This window comes from Impatiens glandulifera, chromosome 1 (assembly GCF_907164915.1).
Source record: "Impatiens glandulifera chromosome 1, dImpGla2.1, whole genome shotgun sequence".
Lineage (NCBI taxonomy): Eukaryota > Viridiplantae > Streptophyta > Magnoliopsida > Ericales > Balsaminaceae > Impatiens > Impatiens glandulifera.
Window position 1 is genome coordinate 36331711 of NC_061862.1, and position 19159 is coordinate 36350869.

Below are 19159 nucleotides of genomic sequence, written 5' to 3' on the forward strand. Positions count from 1 at the left end.
TTGGGAGTTTTGGGGTGTCAAATTTCTTCTGTTCATCTTCTCCCTCTCTCTAAATCCTAAACATCAGTAGTAACGTTTTACGTTCATCCCCACGACTGTCAAACTTCTCGTTCAACATCAGTAGTGGTTTCTCCCTCACTCATTGCATTGATCCTTAAATATCTCTTTTGCATTCTTCCTGAATCTCTCTTTCGCATTCTCCCTCTCCAACTTCCTGTTCAACATCAATAGCGGTTTCTCCCTCACTCACTACATTTTCAATGGGTATGTTAAATGTGAATTTTATGTTATAATTGGTTTGTGGCGATCATGTATGTATTTGTTAGTGACATGAATACTATGGATCGTAAAGAATATTATAGTTGTTTCGTCACAATTATATATGTATTGGTTCGTGACACAAATTATATAGTGCACGACGCAAATTGTATAGTTTGTCCCGCGAATTGTGTAATATTATCCATTCACTATTTTCAATTATTTTCAACTGCAGCTCATAAAGTAATTATTTTCTATGATGGAGAGTGGTTATAGAAATTGATGATCCTGGTGTATTCCTGAATCCTGATGTTTTAGTAGAATGTCTTTGAAAGTCAAAATGATATATTAGTAAATAAAATAGAAGAATGAGAAAAATTCTCATGTTTGCGTCTGAATGAGGGGTTAGTAATTGGGTTGCTAGTACCGGAGTAGCACTTTGTTGGGTCAAATTATTTTGACTAAGTGTTGAAATAATTTAACCATTGGAATTTTGATGATGAAATGACTTATGCGTTTTGATGCAGGTGTATCGAAATCATATTTCATAAGACTATGTTCTAATGAGGCTCATTAGACCGATTTTGGCATTAGATGCATAGAATTAGACGTGCAGTCTAACTCAACGGAGTTAGACGTGCAGTCTAATGAATGCATAGAATTAGACGTGCAGTCTAACTCAACGGAGTTAGACGTGCAGTCTAATGAATGCATAGAATTAGACGTGTAGTCTAACTCAACGGAGTTAGACGTGCAGTCTAATGAATGCATAGAATTAGACGTGCAATCCAATTTTCAGCAGAGTTAGACGTGCAGTCTAATAAATTATCGAATTAGATGTGTAGTCTAATAGATATTTGGAATTAGACGTGCATTCTAACTCAGCGGAGAAGACGTGCAGTCTAATATATATACGGAATTAGACGTGCAGTCTAACTCAGCGGAGTTAGACGTGCAGTCTAATATATTTGCAATTAGACGGATAGTCTAATGTATATGGAATTAGACGAACAGTCTAATATATTTGCGGAATTAGACGTGCAGTCTAACTCAGCGGAGTTAGACGTGCAGTTTAATATTTGTGCGGAATTAGACGTGCAGTCTAACTCAGTGGAGTTAGACGTGCAATCTAATAGATTGTGAAAGTTAGACGTGAGTCTAACTCCTTCAGACAAGTCTGAGCTAGAACCGGAATTAAACGTGCAGGTTAATGGTTAGTGAATGATTAGACGGGTAGTCTAATGCATTGTGAAAGTTAGACGTGAGTCTAATGTATTCAGACAAGTCTGAGTTAGAACCGGAATTAGACGTGTAGTCTAACTCAGTGGAGTTAGACATGTAGTCTAATGATTATTGGATAATTAGATGGGTAGTCTAATTAGTGAAAGTTAGACGTAAGTCTAACTCCTTCAGACAAGTCTGAAGTGATTGTAATTAGACGTAAGTCTAATTCTATTAGACCAGACAGACGGTCTAATAGACTCTGTTTTTAGACGGGAATATTTGAATTTCATTAGACTGATTTTCACAATCCGTCTAACTGAAATACGTCTAATGCTCAGCTTAAGCAGTATGCTTGAAGCTAGCACCCGCCTACCCACGTGCTATAGCTGTACCCTACTCCTGCTCCACTTTCTAGTGAAGATTAGTACAACAACTATATGCAACCAACCAACGAATGCCACATAAGAGAATTTTCCTCATATTACTTGTTTTGCAGGTACATTCCTGATGGAATATTCGGCGCACTACCAGTTGTTGTACGGCCACGATCCTTGTGTTCAGAACCTGCTGTGTACAATGGAGGCTTTCCAATGGAAGAGTGCTACGTATCATTCTAAAAGATTCGACCGTTAGCTCCTGCTCAGTATTTAACAAATCTTAAGGACATCGGACAATCTGTCTTACGAACTGCCAATTTTTACATTCTTGTTTGCTGATATTCAAGAGAGAGAAATTAAGCCTTTGAATATTCATACTATGAAGTTGCTTTCCTGATTGTACTGTGTGTGAATCAAGAGAGAGCTGGAATCAAAAACACTTTTAGCTGAGTGATATTCTTCATCTTGTAATTGAACAGAGTGTGTTCTGTTCAATAGTGAGCTAAATGTGTGCAAACTGGTAAATCCATCCGGTGGTTGGAAAAAGGGGGGTGACGTAGAAGAGTTTCTCCGAACATCCATAAACAAGCAGCTGTGTTATTTTTTTTTCTGTCATCTTTTCATCTTTCATCTTGAGCGTCAAACCCAAGTAAACAATTCCGCCTTGAATCTGTTTCAAGTATTTACAAGTGTTTGCGTAGAATAGAAAACGAACTAAATCTCTAACAGGATTTCTTTCAACCCGTTTTTCATAAGCCTTTATCCATAGCTAGACCCCCGTCTCTATCGATAAAGATGATCTTATCATATGGTATCAGAGCCTTGTTTCTATTCTCAAGCATCAAGAACCTGAAGCATGTCTATCATCAATGAAATTCCTATTCTGTCAAAGGACAACTGCGAATATTGGATGATGAGAATGCAAGCTCACTTGGTTGCTCTTGACTATGATATGTTGAGCGTTATTACTGATGGCCCCATAAAGATTTTGAAGCCAAGAAGTGAGTGGACCTCTGAAGATAAGATGACCAACAACCTGGATAATGTTGTTAAGAATATTTTGTACTAGTCGATCAACATGAATGTGTTCTATGAAATCAAGTCATGTTCCTCTGCTAAAGAGATATTGGATAAGCTGAATCAGACCTACGGTAGAGGTATTCAAGCAAAGAAGGACTAGAAATTGTTCATATGCAATGAAAACAAATCCAGATGGGCCGATAATGATTCAGAGGAATCTCCTGCAGAAAAAGAGAATGAAGTTACCACATGTCTGATGGCAGATGACCAATCCAAGGTAAATAATATCTCTGCACCAGAATTTACAAACGAGGAGTTAACTAATGCATTCAATGAAATGGCTATTGAGTACAAGAAGTTAACGGACTCTTTTTATGAAATGAAAGTTAAATATGAATCAATTGTTCTTCCCTCCAACAAAGAATCTGAATCAAACGTTTTTTATGAAAACTTAATAGAGATTTCATCTGAGAATGAGATGCTTAAAGAACATATTCAAATTCTTTCATCTGAAAACAAGAGATTAAACTATGTAGTTAGTGCATGGACAAGATCAGAAGATGCTGTCAAACATCAGATCAGCATATTGAAACCTGATGGATCCAGATCCGGATTGGGATTTGACAGCAATGACCCTAACTTGTCATGCAAAAAGTCCAACTAATCTGACAAGTTTAAGCCAATAAGTTTTGTCAAAGGGAGTATGACTAACATTGAATTAGATCCTATCCATGAAGAAGTTGCTTTCAAAAATGAAATAGTTTATGTTCCGCCTACTGTTAGCTAGCTTAAGAATAAGCTAGATGCAGCTAATAAGTCTGGCAAGTTAAAACCTGACTCTAAGTCAAGGAGTTTTAAAAGAAAATCTTCTTCGAGAGTTAAAGGATCAGTGGCTAGCAGAAAGTCGTCTGCTAAGTCAAAAACATACGCATTAATTACAGCACAAAATGGGAAATTCATCATAATAACTCAAATATGGATTCCTAAGGAACTGATTAAACGAGAACCCAATTTAAAGTGGGTACCAAAAGATTGTAGATATTTATTTATGTAGGTACAAATAAACGAAGGACTAGAGGAATCTGTATGGTATCTTGATAGCGGATTTTCCAGGCATATGACAAGAAACAGAAGGCTTCTCACTGATATATCAGATTGCTCTGGACCTAAGATCACGTTTGGTGACAACAAGAAAGGTAAGACCATGGGTAAGGGTAAGATTATCCATGGTAATCTAACTATAAATGACGTGCTGCTTGTTGACAATCTGTGCTATAATTTGATCAGCATTAGTCAATTATGTGATAATGGTTTGTCAGTAGATTTTTAAACTCATGCATGTCTGGTTAAAGATCAAGATGGAAACATTTTATTGACTGGAAGTATAGTAGGAAACTCATACAAAATGAATTGGCTCTGATCCTATGTGCATGATTGCCAAGAATGACTAGAAATGGTTATGGCATAAACGTTTGAACCATTTAAATTTTAAGACAATCAACAACATCTGTTCAAACAATTTAGTTATTGGTTTGCCCAAACTTCAATTTTTGAAGGACAAGATATGCACTGATTTTCAGTTAGGCAAACAAGGCAGGTCATCGTTCAAAAGTAAAGGGAAATCACAATTCAGCCGTATCCTAGAACTTTTACATATGGATCTGTTTGGTCCAATTCCTGTAAAGAGTACAGGAGGAATGAGATTTGCCCTAATTGTTATTGATGATTTCTCTCGATTTAAATGGGTTGCATTTTTACCATCAAAAGATAAAACTGTTGAAAACTTGATTAGATGATTTAAAGAAATTTAGAATTAGAAATCTTTAAATATTACGTGCATTAGAAGTGATTAGGGAACTGAGTTCACTAACAGATACCTATCATCTTATCTCGAGGAGACTAGAATTAGGCACGAGTTGTCTAGTGCCAGAACTCCACAGAAAAACGGCATTGCTGAGAGAAGAGTGAGAACTCTGAAGGAAGCAGCGAGATCTATGCTTGCTGAATCAGATGTACCTCAGAGGTTCTTGGCGGAAGCCATTAGTACTGCCTATTATACACCAAACCGGTCAATAATTAACAAGCGTTTTGATAAAACTCCCTATGAACTGTATTATGTAGAATTCCCACAGTTTCTTATTTCAAGATATTTAGGTATAAATGTTTTATCCATAAGAATGGAACGGTTTATTTGACCGCTTTTTATGCTAAAGTAGATGAGGGATTCATGTTGGGATACTCATCAGTAAGAAAGGCTTACATAGTATACAACAAAAGAACACAGACTGTTGAAGAATCCCACCATGTAGTGTTTGATGAGCCTGTTGAGAGCAAATCTAATGAACCCATTGATCTTGCTGATAGACTAAAAGCGAGTAGTCTTGAGTCTGTAAGTGAAGAAGAAGAAACCTTGGATAAGCGGATGGCTCTGTCATATCTAGTGGTTGATCCAATTGAAGTTCAATCAGACGTACAAACTTCTGTTCAACAAGAAGTTGAAAGTTTATACGTCGTGGAGTCACCTGTTCATATGACCAATCCCCTTGGATCCAACTTCAGATGGAACAGAAATCACCCACTAGAAGTGATCATCGGAAATTATTTCTCTCCTCGAAGGACAAGACGTCAACTAATGGATGAAATTGCCAACTCTGCATTTATTTCTCAGATTGAACCCAAGAAAATTGGTGAAGCTATAGTTTATCCAGATTGGATCAATGCTATGCAGGAAGAGTTAAACCAATTCGCGAGAAATAAAGTGTGGTATCTTACTCCTAGACCAACTGACAAGTTAGTTATAGGAACGAGATGGGTCTTTAGAAACAAGCTTAGTGAAGATGGTTTAGTCATTAGAAACAAAGCTCGTTTAGTTGCTCAAGGATACAGACAAGAGGAAGGTATCGATTTTGATGAGTCTTTTGCACTAGTTGCAAGACTAGAGGCAATTAGGATCTTCCTAGCATATGCATCATTTAAGAATTTTAAAGTTTTTCAAATGGATGTGAAAAATGCATTTTTAAATGGAAAATTAAGTGAAGAAGAATATTCTGAGCAACTCCCTGGATTTGTAGATCATGTTTTACCAAATTATGTTTATAGGCTTGACAAAGCATTGTATGGTCTGAAACAAGCTCCTAGAGTTTGGTACGACACATTAACCAAATTCTTGTTTGAACATGACTTTGTTGTTGGAACTGTGGATAAAATCTTGTTTAGATTTACTAAAGATTCTCACATTCTACTTGTTCAAATATATGTTGATGACATTATTTTTGGTTCAACTAACCCCAAATTGTTTGAGAAGTTTGCTAAGCTGATGCAGGATAGGTTTGAAATGAGCATGATGGGATAATTGATATTCTTCCTTGGGCTTCAAGTCCGTCAACTAGAAAATGAAACCCTTATCAACCAGGACAAATACACCAAAGAACTGCTAAAGAAGTTTGGTTTAGAGAACTGTTCTGCAGCAGCTACTCCAATGAGCTCTTCTAGTAAATTGGATAAAGATAAAGGTGGCCAAAGTGTTGATGTAACAGCATATAGAGGACTCATCGGATCCTTGCTGTATGTAACTGCTAGCAGGTCAGACATTCAATTTGCTGTTGGTGTTTGTGGCAGATATTAGGCTGATCCTAAACTCTCTCACTTTACTGCTGCTAAACGTATTCTTAAATACTTAAAGAGAACTCAAAATATGGGACTGTGGTATCCGAAGGATTCCAGTTTCAATTTAACTAGTTTCTCAGATGCAGATTATGCAGGGTGCAAAATTGATAGAAAAAGCACAAGTGGAACTTGTCAGTTCCTTGGTGATCGTCTAATCTCATGGTTCATCAAGAAGCAGACGTCAGTTGCCACGTCTACAGTTGAAGTAGAGCATCTTGCAGCTGGCAGCTGTTGCTTCTAAGTTCTGTGGATTCAACAACAGCTCAGGGATTAATGGATTGAGGCTGATGAATCTCCAATTTTCTACGACAACACGAGTGTTATCGTAATCACCTACAATCCAGTTTTGCATTGTCGAACAAAGCATATTGAAATCAGGCATCACTTCATCCGAGAACACGTCAACCAGAAGCAAATTCGTCTTAAACATGTTCCTGCAGATCAACAAACCGCAAACATCTTCACAAAACCCCTACCACTAGCTAAGTTTTCTCATTTTAGAAAAATGTTAGGTCTTGTTGATCTTGATTGATATGATTATGTGCATAAATCGAGGGGGAACGCATTGTTCAAAATGCAACTGAACAGACATGAAAGACAAAGTTCTTCGAAATCCATCTTTCTCTTTCTGAATTCGAATCATCCAAACCCTTGTTCATCAAATCGAAATGTCGTCTTTCCGTCCAAAATCGATTCAGGTGGATTTCAAATCCGTATCCACTCTGAAATTTCCGGGCATGATCAAAATGTTTGAATCTCTGAAAGCTTTCGGGCTGAGAAAGTTTCTTTCCCCACATCATCTCTATCACGAACAGTTGGTCCGTAAATTTTTCGAAACAGTGAGCTTTTATCAGGATAAATTCGTTGTTGGGGTTGTGATGGGCCAGATGATCTGCATCACCGAAGAGTCTTTCGGTATGTTTTTCCAGCTTCTAAACGTAGGTATTGATGAGTTCTCAACCACTCCGTCTGATATAATGATTACAATGATGAAAGTCTTTTCTGATTCTCCTCAAGTGGGCATTCATGGAAAGAAAAACCTCATAAAGGTTGAGTTTGCTCTTCTAAGCGATATCGTCTCGAATTCTCTTCTCTCTAAAGAGTCCTCTTACAAGTATTGTACGAAGGTTTTTCAGATAATGGTGGCTATCACCAGGGGTGTTCCTGTCAACTGGACAAGCTTTCTCTTCGGAAATCTTGTCAGAATGGTTGTTGCTCGAAAGACTATTTTCGGTTTTGATGGTCCTCTTAGCTCTTTTCTTTGTTTCCTTCTGAATGAACCCGGTAAGAGTTTTCACATTCCTTCTAAAATCCTGAACAACAAAAGGTTGTCGATTATGTTCAAAGGGTGGAGACGCTCAAGTCCAAGAAAAGGAAAAGAGAAGACTCTAACTCCCCTCTAACCACAGTCTTAGAGATCTCTTAGGTTGAAGTCTATCCTTTTTAGAGTACAGACTAGGAAGAAGAAGAAGATTATAATGGAAATTATTTTCATTTAAGATGAAAACTTTTGAAAAATCTGTTAGCAATACTTTGATGTTAACTTATTTTGGTTATTTTTTAGAACAAGTTTTTGTATGTTTCTTCTGAAAAACACTCACGTTTGGTTAAATATGAATAAGATATTTTTGTATGCTGCTTTTGCATGTAAATGATTGTTTTATCAATATGATGAATGCATACCTTGATATATATATGTAGGTTTTCAATTTCTTCATCAAAAAGGGGAAATTGTTGGGTCAAATTATTTTGACTAAATGTTGAAATAATTTAACCATTGGAATTTTGATGATGAAATGACTTATGCGTTTTGATGCAGGTGTATCGAAATCATATTTCATAAGACTTGGTTCTAATGAGGCTCATTAGACCGATTTTGGCATTAGATGCATAAAATTAGACGTGCAGTCTAATGAATGCATAGAATTAGACGTGCAGTTTAACTCAACAGAGTTAGACGTGCAATCTAATGAATGCATAAAATTAGATGTGCAGTCTAACTCAATGGAGTTAGACGTGCAATCTAATGAATGCATAGAATTAGACGTGCAGTCCAACTCAGCGGAGTTAGACGTGCAGTCTAATGAATTCTCGAATTAGACGTGCAGTCTAATAGATATTCGGAATTATACGTGCAGTCTAACTCAGCAGAGTTAGACGTGCAGTCTAATATATATACGGAATTAGACGTGCAGTCTAACTCAGCGGAGTTAGACGTGCAGTCTAATATATTTGCAATTAGACGGATAGTCTAATGTATATAGAATTAGACGTACAGTCTAATATATTCGGAATTAGACGTGCAGTCTAATATATTTGCGGAATTAGACGTACAGTCTAATATTTGTGCGGAATTAGACGTGTAGTCTAACTCAGTGGAGTTAGACGTGCAGTCTAATGGATTGTGAAAGTTAGACGTGAGTCTAACTCCTTCAGACAAGTCTGAGGTAGAACCGGAATTAGACGTGCAGTCTAATGGTTAGTGAATGATTAGACGGGTAGTCTAATGCATTGTAAAAGTTAGACGTGAGTCTAACTCCTTCAGACAAGTCTGAGGTAAAACCGGAATTAGACGTGCAGTCTCACTCAGTGGAGTTAGACGTGTGTGCAGTCTAATGATTATTGGATAATTAGACGGGTAGTCTAATTAGTGAAAGTTAAACGTAAGTCTAACTCCTTCAGACAAGTCTGAAGTGATTGTAATTAGACGTAAGTCTAATTCTATTAGACTAGGCGGTCTAATAGACTATGTTTTTAGACGGGGATATTTGAATTTAATTAGACTGATTTTCACAATCCGTCTAACTGAAATACGTCTAATGCTCAGCTTAAGCGGTATGCTTGAAACTAGCACCCGCATACCCACGTGCTATAGTTGTACCCTACTCCTGCTCCACTTTCTAGTGAAGATCAGTACAACAGCTATATGCAACCAACCAACGAATGCCACGTAAGAGAATTTTCCTCATATTACTTGTTTTGCAAGTACATCCCTGATAGAATATTCGGCGCACTACCAGTTGTTGTACGACCACGATCCTTGCGCTCAGAACCTGTTGTGTACAATGGAGGCTTCCAATGGAAGAGTGTCACGTATCATTCTAAAAGATTCGACCGTTAGCTCCTGTTCAGTATTTAACAAATCATAAGGACAATGGACAATCTGTCTTACGAACTGCCAATTTTTACAATCTTGTTTGCTGATATTCAAGAGAGAGAAATCAAGCCTTTGAATATTCATACTATGAAGTTGCTTTCCTGATTGTACTGTGTGTGAATCAAGAGAGAGCTAGAATCAAAAACACCTTTAGCTGAGTGATATTCTTCATCTTGTAATTGAACAGAGTGTGTTTTGTTCAATAGTGAGCTAAGTGTGTGCAAAATGTATTTAATTCTAATCATATTATAGTGAATCCTTCGGTGGTTGGAAGAAGGGGTGACGTAGGAGAGTTTCTCCGAACATCCATAAACAAATGGCTGTGTTATTTCTTTTCTGTCATCTTTTCATCTTTCATCTTGAGCTTCAAACCCAAATAAACAATTCCGCCTTGAATCTGTTTCAAGTGTTTGCGTAGAATAGGAAACGAACTAAATCTCTAACAGAATTTCTTTCAACCCATTTTTCATAAACCTTCATCCATAGCCAGACCCCTGTCTCTATCGATAAAGCCGATCATATCATTTCCCATTACAAAATAAAAGAAGATGACAGTTTCTCATAAATGAAAATACTAATAAAAGCTTTTATAGAAACTAAAATTCAAGATTCATATAGACACTAGTGTAGTCAAAGTTTTGCACACCTCACTAATAACCTGAAGGAGATAAAAAAAACCAATCACCATGACCTCCACGTGAATATGATCTTTTCAATTAAATAAATTTTCACATATAAGGTATTAAGGTCTCTAACCACTAAATTAACCAAGATTGGTGTCAATACATTAGTATAATGCATGGTTGTTATGGAGAAGGCTATATAAATTTTTTGACCCTAAGTTGATCCACTAATATAATCTCATACTTAAATAAATGTCGAAGAAGATCATCCTCACAAATAAAATTATATATTAACAGAATTTGCAAAGTTGAAGAGCTTACAATCCAAGTAGGAATGATCAAACCTCTACCCTAATGGTAGAATCAATGTCTTACATGATAATCAGTAAATTAGTTTGTTAAATTAAGTTAAAGAAGGAAAAAAGAAAAATTGTTAAATTAAGATTAAAGGGGAAATCATTAAATTATGTTAATTATGAAAAACGCTTTAATTGATTAAAATGAACTTAAGATAATTAAAATGAACACATAGTTTTGATGATGTTTTGATAAATGAATAAAATTAAGTTCAACAATGTTTTAATGCATAGGTAAAGACTCGCTGGCAGCTGACTTACTCAAAGAGCTGAAGAAACGTTGGCAAGAGAGTTGCCATCAATAGAGCTGAAGAAGCGCTTGAAGCACAGTTGCCATCAACATAACTAAAGAAGCGCTAACATCAGAGTTACCATCAGCAGAGTTGAAGAAGCACTGATAGTAGAGTTGCCATCAACAAAGTTGAAGAAGCTGGCAGAAGAGTTTCCATCAGCTAAGTAACTCATTAGTTCTGTTGCCATCAACTGAGTTGCCATCAGCTAAGTAGCCCATCAACAGAGTTGTGCTAACAGCTGAGTAGCCCATCAACATAGTTGCGCTAACAGGTGAGTTACCATCAGTAGAGATGCGCTAACAGCAGAGATGATCAACAACTGAGTTCGCTATTAGTAGAGTAGCCAACAGATGAGCTAATCAATAGCTGAGTCCGTTATCAGCATAGTAGCTCATCAATAGAGCTCGCTATCAGCTGAGTTCCACATCAGCTGAATACGTTAAAATATATAACCAACTCTCTACTTTGATAGGAAAAACGATAAACGAATATTCCACTCTATTATGCACTACAATCCCTACTCCACACACAAACAAATATTTCATTCGTCTGCGCACTACCCCGTACTCCAAACGTATGATGAACTTACCGTTGCCACGTATCAACAAATTAGATTCGATCGTTGCCATGCCGAAAATATAAAAAGGCATCAAAGAACAATGGAGAATCATTTGGTTTTTCTCCAATCGACTCAAGAATTCTCCGGTTCTTTTGCAAGACTATATTACGCATACACGAGACGATATACGTAGAGCGATAATCTCTTGTATTACTCGATAAAAATTTATCATTGTGTAGGTTGAACAGATAGTCGTCTATTTAATAAGATAGTGTGAGATCTAGGAGTTCAAACAAGCAAGTGTTAAGACATGTGATCTAAGTGAGTTTATGTAGAGGCTATACAAATCAAAGTCTTCTAGTGGAATCCTTCTAGAAACAGAAGAAGGGGTGACGTGGGAGTTTTATCTCCGAAAATCTATAAAATCTTGTGTTGTCTTTTCATTTCTTCATTCATTATCATATTTGTCGATTCAAATCCCGCAATCATTTTCCGCACTTAAAACCGTTCAAGAGCTTGCTACAATTTTTCCAAAAATAGAAACAGATTTTTAATCCTTAACATGATTAAAATCGCATTTAAGTGAAAAATAGAACAACAATATTCAACCCCCCTTCTACTGTTGTCTTCGATCCTAAAATTGATATTAGAGCAAGATTTTATATTCTTAATTTACTGCAGATATCTGAATCATGTCTTATATAAACAAAATTCTAATGTTCTCAAAGAAAGACTATGATGACTAAAAGATCAGAATGCAAGCATATTTGGTTACACAAGATGATGATATGTGGTATGTCATCATATATGGTCCTATGAAGATACTAAAGGTAACCACAACCATAAATACAATGGAGGGTGCTCTTGAGATGAAGGAGAATCCTAGATACTAGTGGACTGCTGATGATGTAAAGAGGAAATCCAACCTCGACAACGTGACCAAAAACATTCTCTACAAAACTTTGGACAAGAACATCTTCAACAAGATCAAATCATGTTCCACTGCCAAAGAGATATGGGAGAAGCTGACTCAACTTTGTGAAGGCAACAACCAAACAAAAGAAAACAAGTTGATGGTTGCCACATAAAAGTTTGACAGCATCAGAATGCGTCCGGGTGAGACTATGACTGAGTTCGACAAAAGATTTAGTAACATAGTCATCGAACTCTCAACTTTGGGAAAGGTATATATCAATAGGGAAATTGTTATCAAAGCTATGATAGCTTTGCCTAGAGAATGATATATCAAAACGATGGCTATGAGGGAATCTAATGACCTCAACAAGGTCGAGTTGCGTGATCTCTTTGTCGATATGAAGGCCTATGAGTTTGAGATAAACTCAAGGAATGAGGAGGAGGAGGAGTCCACCTCCATCACAACACAAACATTGGTGATTGCTGAAGAGCCACCTACTTCAATATCTGCCAAGTCTACTGAACACATCAACAACGACGCGATATCATTATTTGTCAAAAAGTTTGGCAAATTCATGAGGAAGAATCATTCTAACTCACAGAAATAATTATAAAAATGAGTATAATACTAATTTAAAATGTTTTAACTATGACAGATCATGTCACTTCAAAGCTAACTACAGGAAATTTGGAAGGGATGACAAGAAGCCATTCGAGAGGAAGTACAAGGAGGATCACAGATCTTCCAAGAATAAGAAGGAACAAAGGCTCTATTTGTTGAGGAAAGCAAGAGAAAATGGGCTGAAAGTGATTCCGATGAAAGTTCCTCAACTGAAAGTGAGAAAGAAATTGTCAAATGTTTCATGGCAAATGACAACGAGGTATTTGATTTCACCTTTGATGAATTCACAAGAAATGATCTAATTATTGCACTCACTCAATGACATGGTCATTGAGTACAAGAAACTGTTAGATCTTTTTAACGAAATAAATTTGAAAAACTAATCTAACAACACATGTTTCTTAACTATAAATAATGAACCAAAAGTTTTGGAAAAAAAATGAATGAGCTATCAGTTGAGAATGAGAAGCTCAATGAAATTGTTCATAGTTTATCTGTTGAAAAATTAAAGATTAAATTATGTGGTTTGATCATGGACAAAATTTATCAAAGGTCTGCCGGATGCAAATCCGGTCTGGGATTTGTTGGGGGAAATCCAACTAAGTCCTGCAACAATTTGACCCTAGTAAAAGGAAAACTTAATTACAAACCTGATAGAAAGTCATGAATGTTTTATCAAAAATCATTTTTCTAAAATTAACGGATCATTAGTAGAATGAAAAAAATCTGCCAAGTCTAAAACATACACACATTATTAAAAACACAAAATGGGAGATCCATAAAAATAACTCAAGTATGGATCTCCAAGAGAATAATTAACCATGGACCCAAATAAAAATGGGTATCAAAGGTGTCAATGTTTATGTGCAAATAAAACAGGACAACAACTTGAAAGATTCAGTATGGTATCTGGACAGCGGCTGATCTAGGCATATGACAGACAACAGTCGGCTACTAACATACATATCAAAGTGTACTAGACCAAATATCACTTTTGGTGATAACTCGAAAGGTAAAATCGTGGGTTAACTCAGCCAAAACCCGGACTCAACTTCCGAGTCATCCGCGCCCCTAGTCCACCCGTGCACCTCTCACTCCGTGTTGATCAACGACCAAACCATTTGACCATAGTCCATGCCGTGTCCAAAGCGCCCCAAACCACACTCTTTTAACCGACGGTCCCCTAGTGGTCGTTCTAGTCCGTCCTATGGGAAATTTATCTTCAATTTTTGATTTTAAATGTCTTTCAAAATTTAAAGTCTTTAAGCTATTTTTAAAAAAATTGAAAAAATAAAAAACGCCTTTAAAATATATATTTTATTATTGTCTCTTTTGGATTTATTTCTTAAATTTAACTTTTTTTTAATTGACATGTTCAAGTACCATCCCCACATTTTCTAAATCAATCGCATATACCGACATTTAATTAATATTTAAAAAATTAAAATATTAAACTTAGATGCATGTATTTATAAAAGTAATTTAGATAAATAAAATATAAGAATTCAATTTTTAAATAGTAAAAATTTTGTGAAGTAAAAACTATTTTTTAATGGGCACGAAATAAATAGGGGGTAAGACTTCTTCAAGTGACATCAAATATCGAACTAAAAAGAATAAAATATTTTTTGATTTTTAAATTTAATAATAAGTTTAAAAGGTTAACTGTTTAAAATTAATTTCTTAAAAGTTATTTAATAAAGAATTCATTTATCAAATCTCTTCCCACCTCCTTATGAGATTCAATAGAAGACTAAATTATGAGATTTCATAATAATTATGGATGAAAGGTTAACTTAAAATTAATTTTAATTAATTATTTTAAAAATAAAATTGTGTCCACCATCTCTTGCTCGCTATGTCAACCCATTTCCGAGCTTTTACAATTTCTATTATTATGAAATTAATAAATAAAAATAATTAATTATTTATTTTAATAATTTTTTAATTAATTGAAATTTGGTATCACATAATATTAATAAAATTATAATAATGACATTTTCTTTATTATCACATATTTATTTTAAATATAATTTTATTTTATTTTTAAATAATTGAAAATATTATGTTTGTTATGATTTTATTGTTAATACTCTTATTTTATTTATTAATGTATGCTTATTTATTTAAATATAAATTTTATAGCATTTCTTTTTAATAGTATAATTAATATATATTTTAATTAAATAAACTTAAAATTAAATAAAAATTAAATTTATGTATCCCTATCAAGAAAAAGAATGTGAGAAAAAAGTATAAAAATACATAAATAGAAATTTTTAAATTATAAATACATGTAGATTTATTTATTAAATATAAATAAATTCGTTAATTCCGTGGCACGAAATCCCTCATTGGCATAACAATTATTTGGTTATGTCATTTTGGCTTTGCTCTAACAGAAGCGATTGCATGATTTGCCCCAATGATGGCCTTTTTGATCTCATTCGTATTTCGACAAAAATTAACTAGATATAAAATTACATAATTTTTTGTTTTTAATATATAACAAAAAAAATTTATATTAACACATAAAATAAATTATTAACATATTTAAAATTTGTTTATAATTTATACATATTAAATATAAAATTTGATTTTTCTTTTTATTAAAATCACTTTGTTTATATTTGTACTTAAAAAATTAAATTACTTTATATATATATATATATTTTTAGATAAATATAAAATAATTTTGTAATACTTGTAATGAAAACCCTTGCTTATATATATATACCTGTATTCTATTCTAGGCAATTTAATATTGTTTAGAATAATAAACAATAAAATCCATTCATCAATAAAATAAAAGTTCTTAATAGTATTAAGTTTAGCAAGAGAAGAAAAAAAGAAAAAAATCCAAATATCAATAAAATAAAAGTTATTAATACTAATTTAAACTGTTGCTGTAATGCAAGGATAAAATGTGATTCCACGTTCTAACCTCTGACGCGTCCTTATAGAAACTTGCAACCATTCTTTCTTCAAAACATCATAAGTAACAAACTTGTTCCTTTTTTCAGATACAAATGACAACATGATCATGTCTTTGTTACCTATACAAATCATGTGGATAGTGTTCTTCCGGTTCAATCCCAAGCACCACTCACTTGGCATCCTGTCGAACTCTTTCCATAGTAACGTCATTTTTTGTAACTCCCAAATGCGAACAGAAACACATGATTCTATTTCACTTTCCACCGAACCAACGAGCATGATCCGACCCCCACATTCCACGAGAAATCGGTTAGCAATCAAAACACGAGGATTCGGGACTAAAAAATGATTCCAAACTCCCGACAACATATTGTAGGAGATTATACCTTCTGGATTCGAACACGTGAAGTAAAGACAATCGTCTATAGAGATAGCCTGCGGGAGAAAGCTCAAATACAACGGCAACATTCTAATCGCCGGCATGACTCCTGATTCATACCATGTATTCTTGATAGAGTCAAAAATTATGTATTGGCCCAACTCCCCATTGATGCAAATGATCTTGTAGCCCTCGACTATAGATTTTCCATACATCCACATTCCAACGACTGCTATAGGCCAATTAATTTTTGACCTAGCAGGAAGCTCCTTGAGTGTCTGAGTAAGCGGGTTACCCACGAAGAAACGTGTTTGAAGAAGATTGACAAAACAAACAATACCGCCAACAGAAGCAACAGGGACGATATCCATCTTCTCTTGGAAATAATGATTTTTTAAATGGTACCATTTATTTGAACAGGGATCGTACATGGCTGCGTTTTTGTGGGTGACAGCGTATACCCATGGTTGGGTGATGGGAATTTTATCATATCGGTCTCGAAAGGTATGGGAAGTCAATATGGAATTCCACTTTCTATTAACCGAAAGAAAACGAAAGAAGGTAGCCACTGGGAGTCTCGCCCCAACCACTTCAAAGAGCTCTTCCGGAAATTTTCCCCATATCTTAGGTGACATTTCAATAGAGGAACACAAGGTAAACTTATTTCCACTGTGAGAAGTTTCATCGGATTCCATCATTTTCAAGTTAATACTCTTCGACATGAAGCTTAATTATTGATCATCATCATTGACCTACAATATTTTAAAAGATAAAAGGAGTCAAAATTTGATAATGTAAAAAAATATATGATTCAACTTCAAAAAATAGCATATGATTTTAATTTTATGAGATTTATAATTCTAATTTTTTTATTTAAACAAATATGAGAACTGAAATTGAACCACTTAATTATAGTTCTAATTTTACCCTAAACAAACATATCTAACATTATAATACTATTGGAGCAACTAGGAAAAGAATATGATAAACAAATAACCTAAATTATGTTTTCAAAAAAGAACACGATCGATATATGATTAAGACTAGATATTAGGATAAAAAAATTACACTCTGGATGCTTCCATTTTGCACCAACCAAAATAATGGGTTTGGAATCACTTATTAAGGGATCTTTCCTTTCATCTTGACAGTGCAGATCTTTTCAAATTAAAACCAAATAGATAATGTTCCAATATATCCATGTCTTTAGTTGTTGAATAACACCTATATAACAATCATCAACCATCATCATTAAAATTTGTTTAATAAAATGTTGGTTGTTATTTTAATTAGTTGGTTAAATTAAGTTGATGCTACTTTTAACTTGTTCTAAACAGTGGGTTAGTAATTGAAAGTTTATTTAATAGTGGATTAGTGTTTAGTAGTTTATTTAGTGGTGAGTTAGCATTAGTGTTTAATAGTTTTCTTATTAGTTAGTGTTTGCTATTTTGTAGGACAATAGTTATTTGTTGTACTATTTAAGACCTACATTTTTTACTAATATTATTATGAGTTTGAAAAGACTTTTGATTACTATTTACGATTGGTATCAGAGCCAGATTAAATTATAATCAATCGAGAGTTTGAGAAGTAAGACGCATTCGATTCACAAAGATGGACGAGAAAAACGATAGCAATCTCGCAAGATGGACGAGAAAAACGATTACTAATATTTTTTACTGGAATGAATTGATGGAAAATTTGCTTAAGGCAAAAGGGATGTGGCATCTAATCTACAAAATGTTGAAGTACAAGCAAAGACAGCCCGTCTTAGCAAAACTCAAATTAAAGAACTAAAGAACACAGATTGTAGAGTGAAATACTTCCTCTACCTAGCAATCGACAAAGTTACTTTTGAATAAATCTTAAACCGCAGTTGAACTAAGATTGTTTGAGAGTCTCTTAAAAGAAAATTTGGGGGCTACGAGAGGTTCAAGAGATCTCTGCTCAACACTCTAAGACGTGAATTTGAAATCCTGAAGATGAAAAGAGTGAAACGATCAAGTAGTATTTCGCGAGGATTACAGTTGTAGCAAATCAGAAAAATGTCGGACACCATTATCATAGAAAAAAATCTTGAGAACATTGACTGAAAAATTTACTTACGTTGTGGTTGCAATAAAAGAGGCTAGGGATGTCAAAACCATGTCAGTCAATGAACTACAAAGCTCATTGGTTGTACACAGGCATAAATTCAAGCCCATCGAAAAGGAAGAAGATCAAGCCTTGAGAATGTCTGTTTCTGTTAATGGACGAGAAAGAGGCGGAGACAGAGGGATGAATAGAGGAAGAGGAAGGGAATTTGACAAGTCATGTATTGAATATTTCAAATGCAAAAAGTTGGGACATTTTCAAATTGAATATCCGAGTGGGACAAAGCCAATTATGTTGCAGAGGATGAAGAATAAGAAGTCCTACATATGGTTAATGTTGAATCAGAGGTTACAACCGCAGCTCCATCAAAAGTACAAGCAAAGTTCAAGAGTAATTAATGGTTTCTAGTCTCAAGCTGCTCAAATCACATGTGTGGAAGACTACATTGGTTCACACATTTAGATACCAAGTTCAATCATTTGTTAAAATGGGAAAATGACATAAAAATTGTTGTATTCGGAAAAGGAAGCATTCAAATTAAAGTAGATGGCGTTAAACAAATTGAAGATGTTTACTATGCTCTAGAACTGAAATGTAACATCTTAAGTATGGGTGAGCTATAACAAAAATGTATAGGGTTCTTATGTTAGACGATGAATGCAAAATCTATCATCCCAGA

The 19159-nt window shown here is 34.7% G+C and overlaps 1 protein-coding gene across 1 annotated transcript; it reads right to left on the reverse strand.

The window, feature by feature from the left end:
- Positions 1-15965: 15965 nt before the first annotated feature.
- Positions 15966-17108, reverse strand: LOC124924635 (F-box only protein 6-like). Its single transcript, XM_047464651.1, has one exon. The coding sequence runs from the start codon at positions 17106-17108 to the stop codon at positions 15966-15968; it is 1143 nt and encodes a 380-aa protein (XP_047320607.1).
- Positions 17109-19159: the final 2051 nt, after the last annotated feature.

Excerpts from the sequence above, each read along its gene's own strand:
- LOC124924635 (XM_047464651.1), bottom strand. The coding sequence starts at position 17,108 with ATGTCGAAGAGTATTAACTTGAAAATGATGGAATCCGATGAAACTTCT.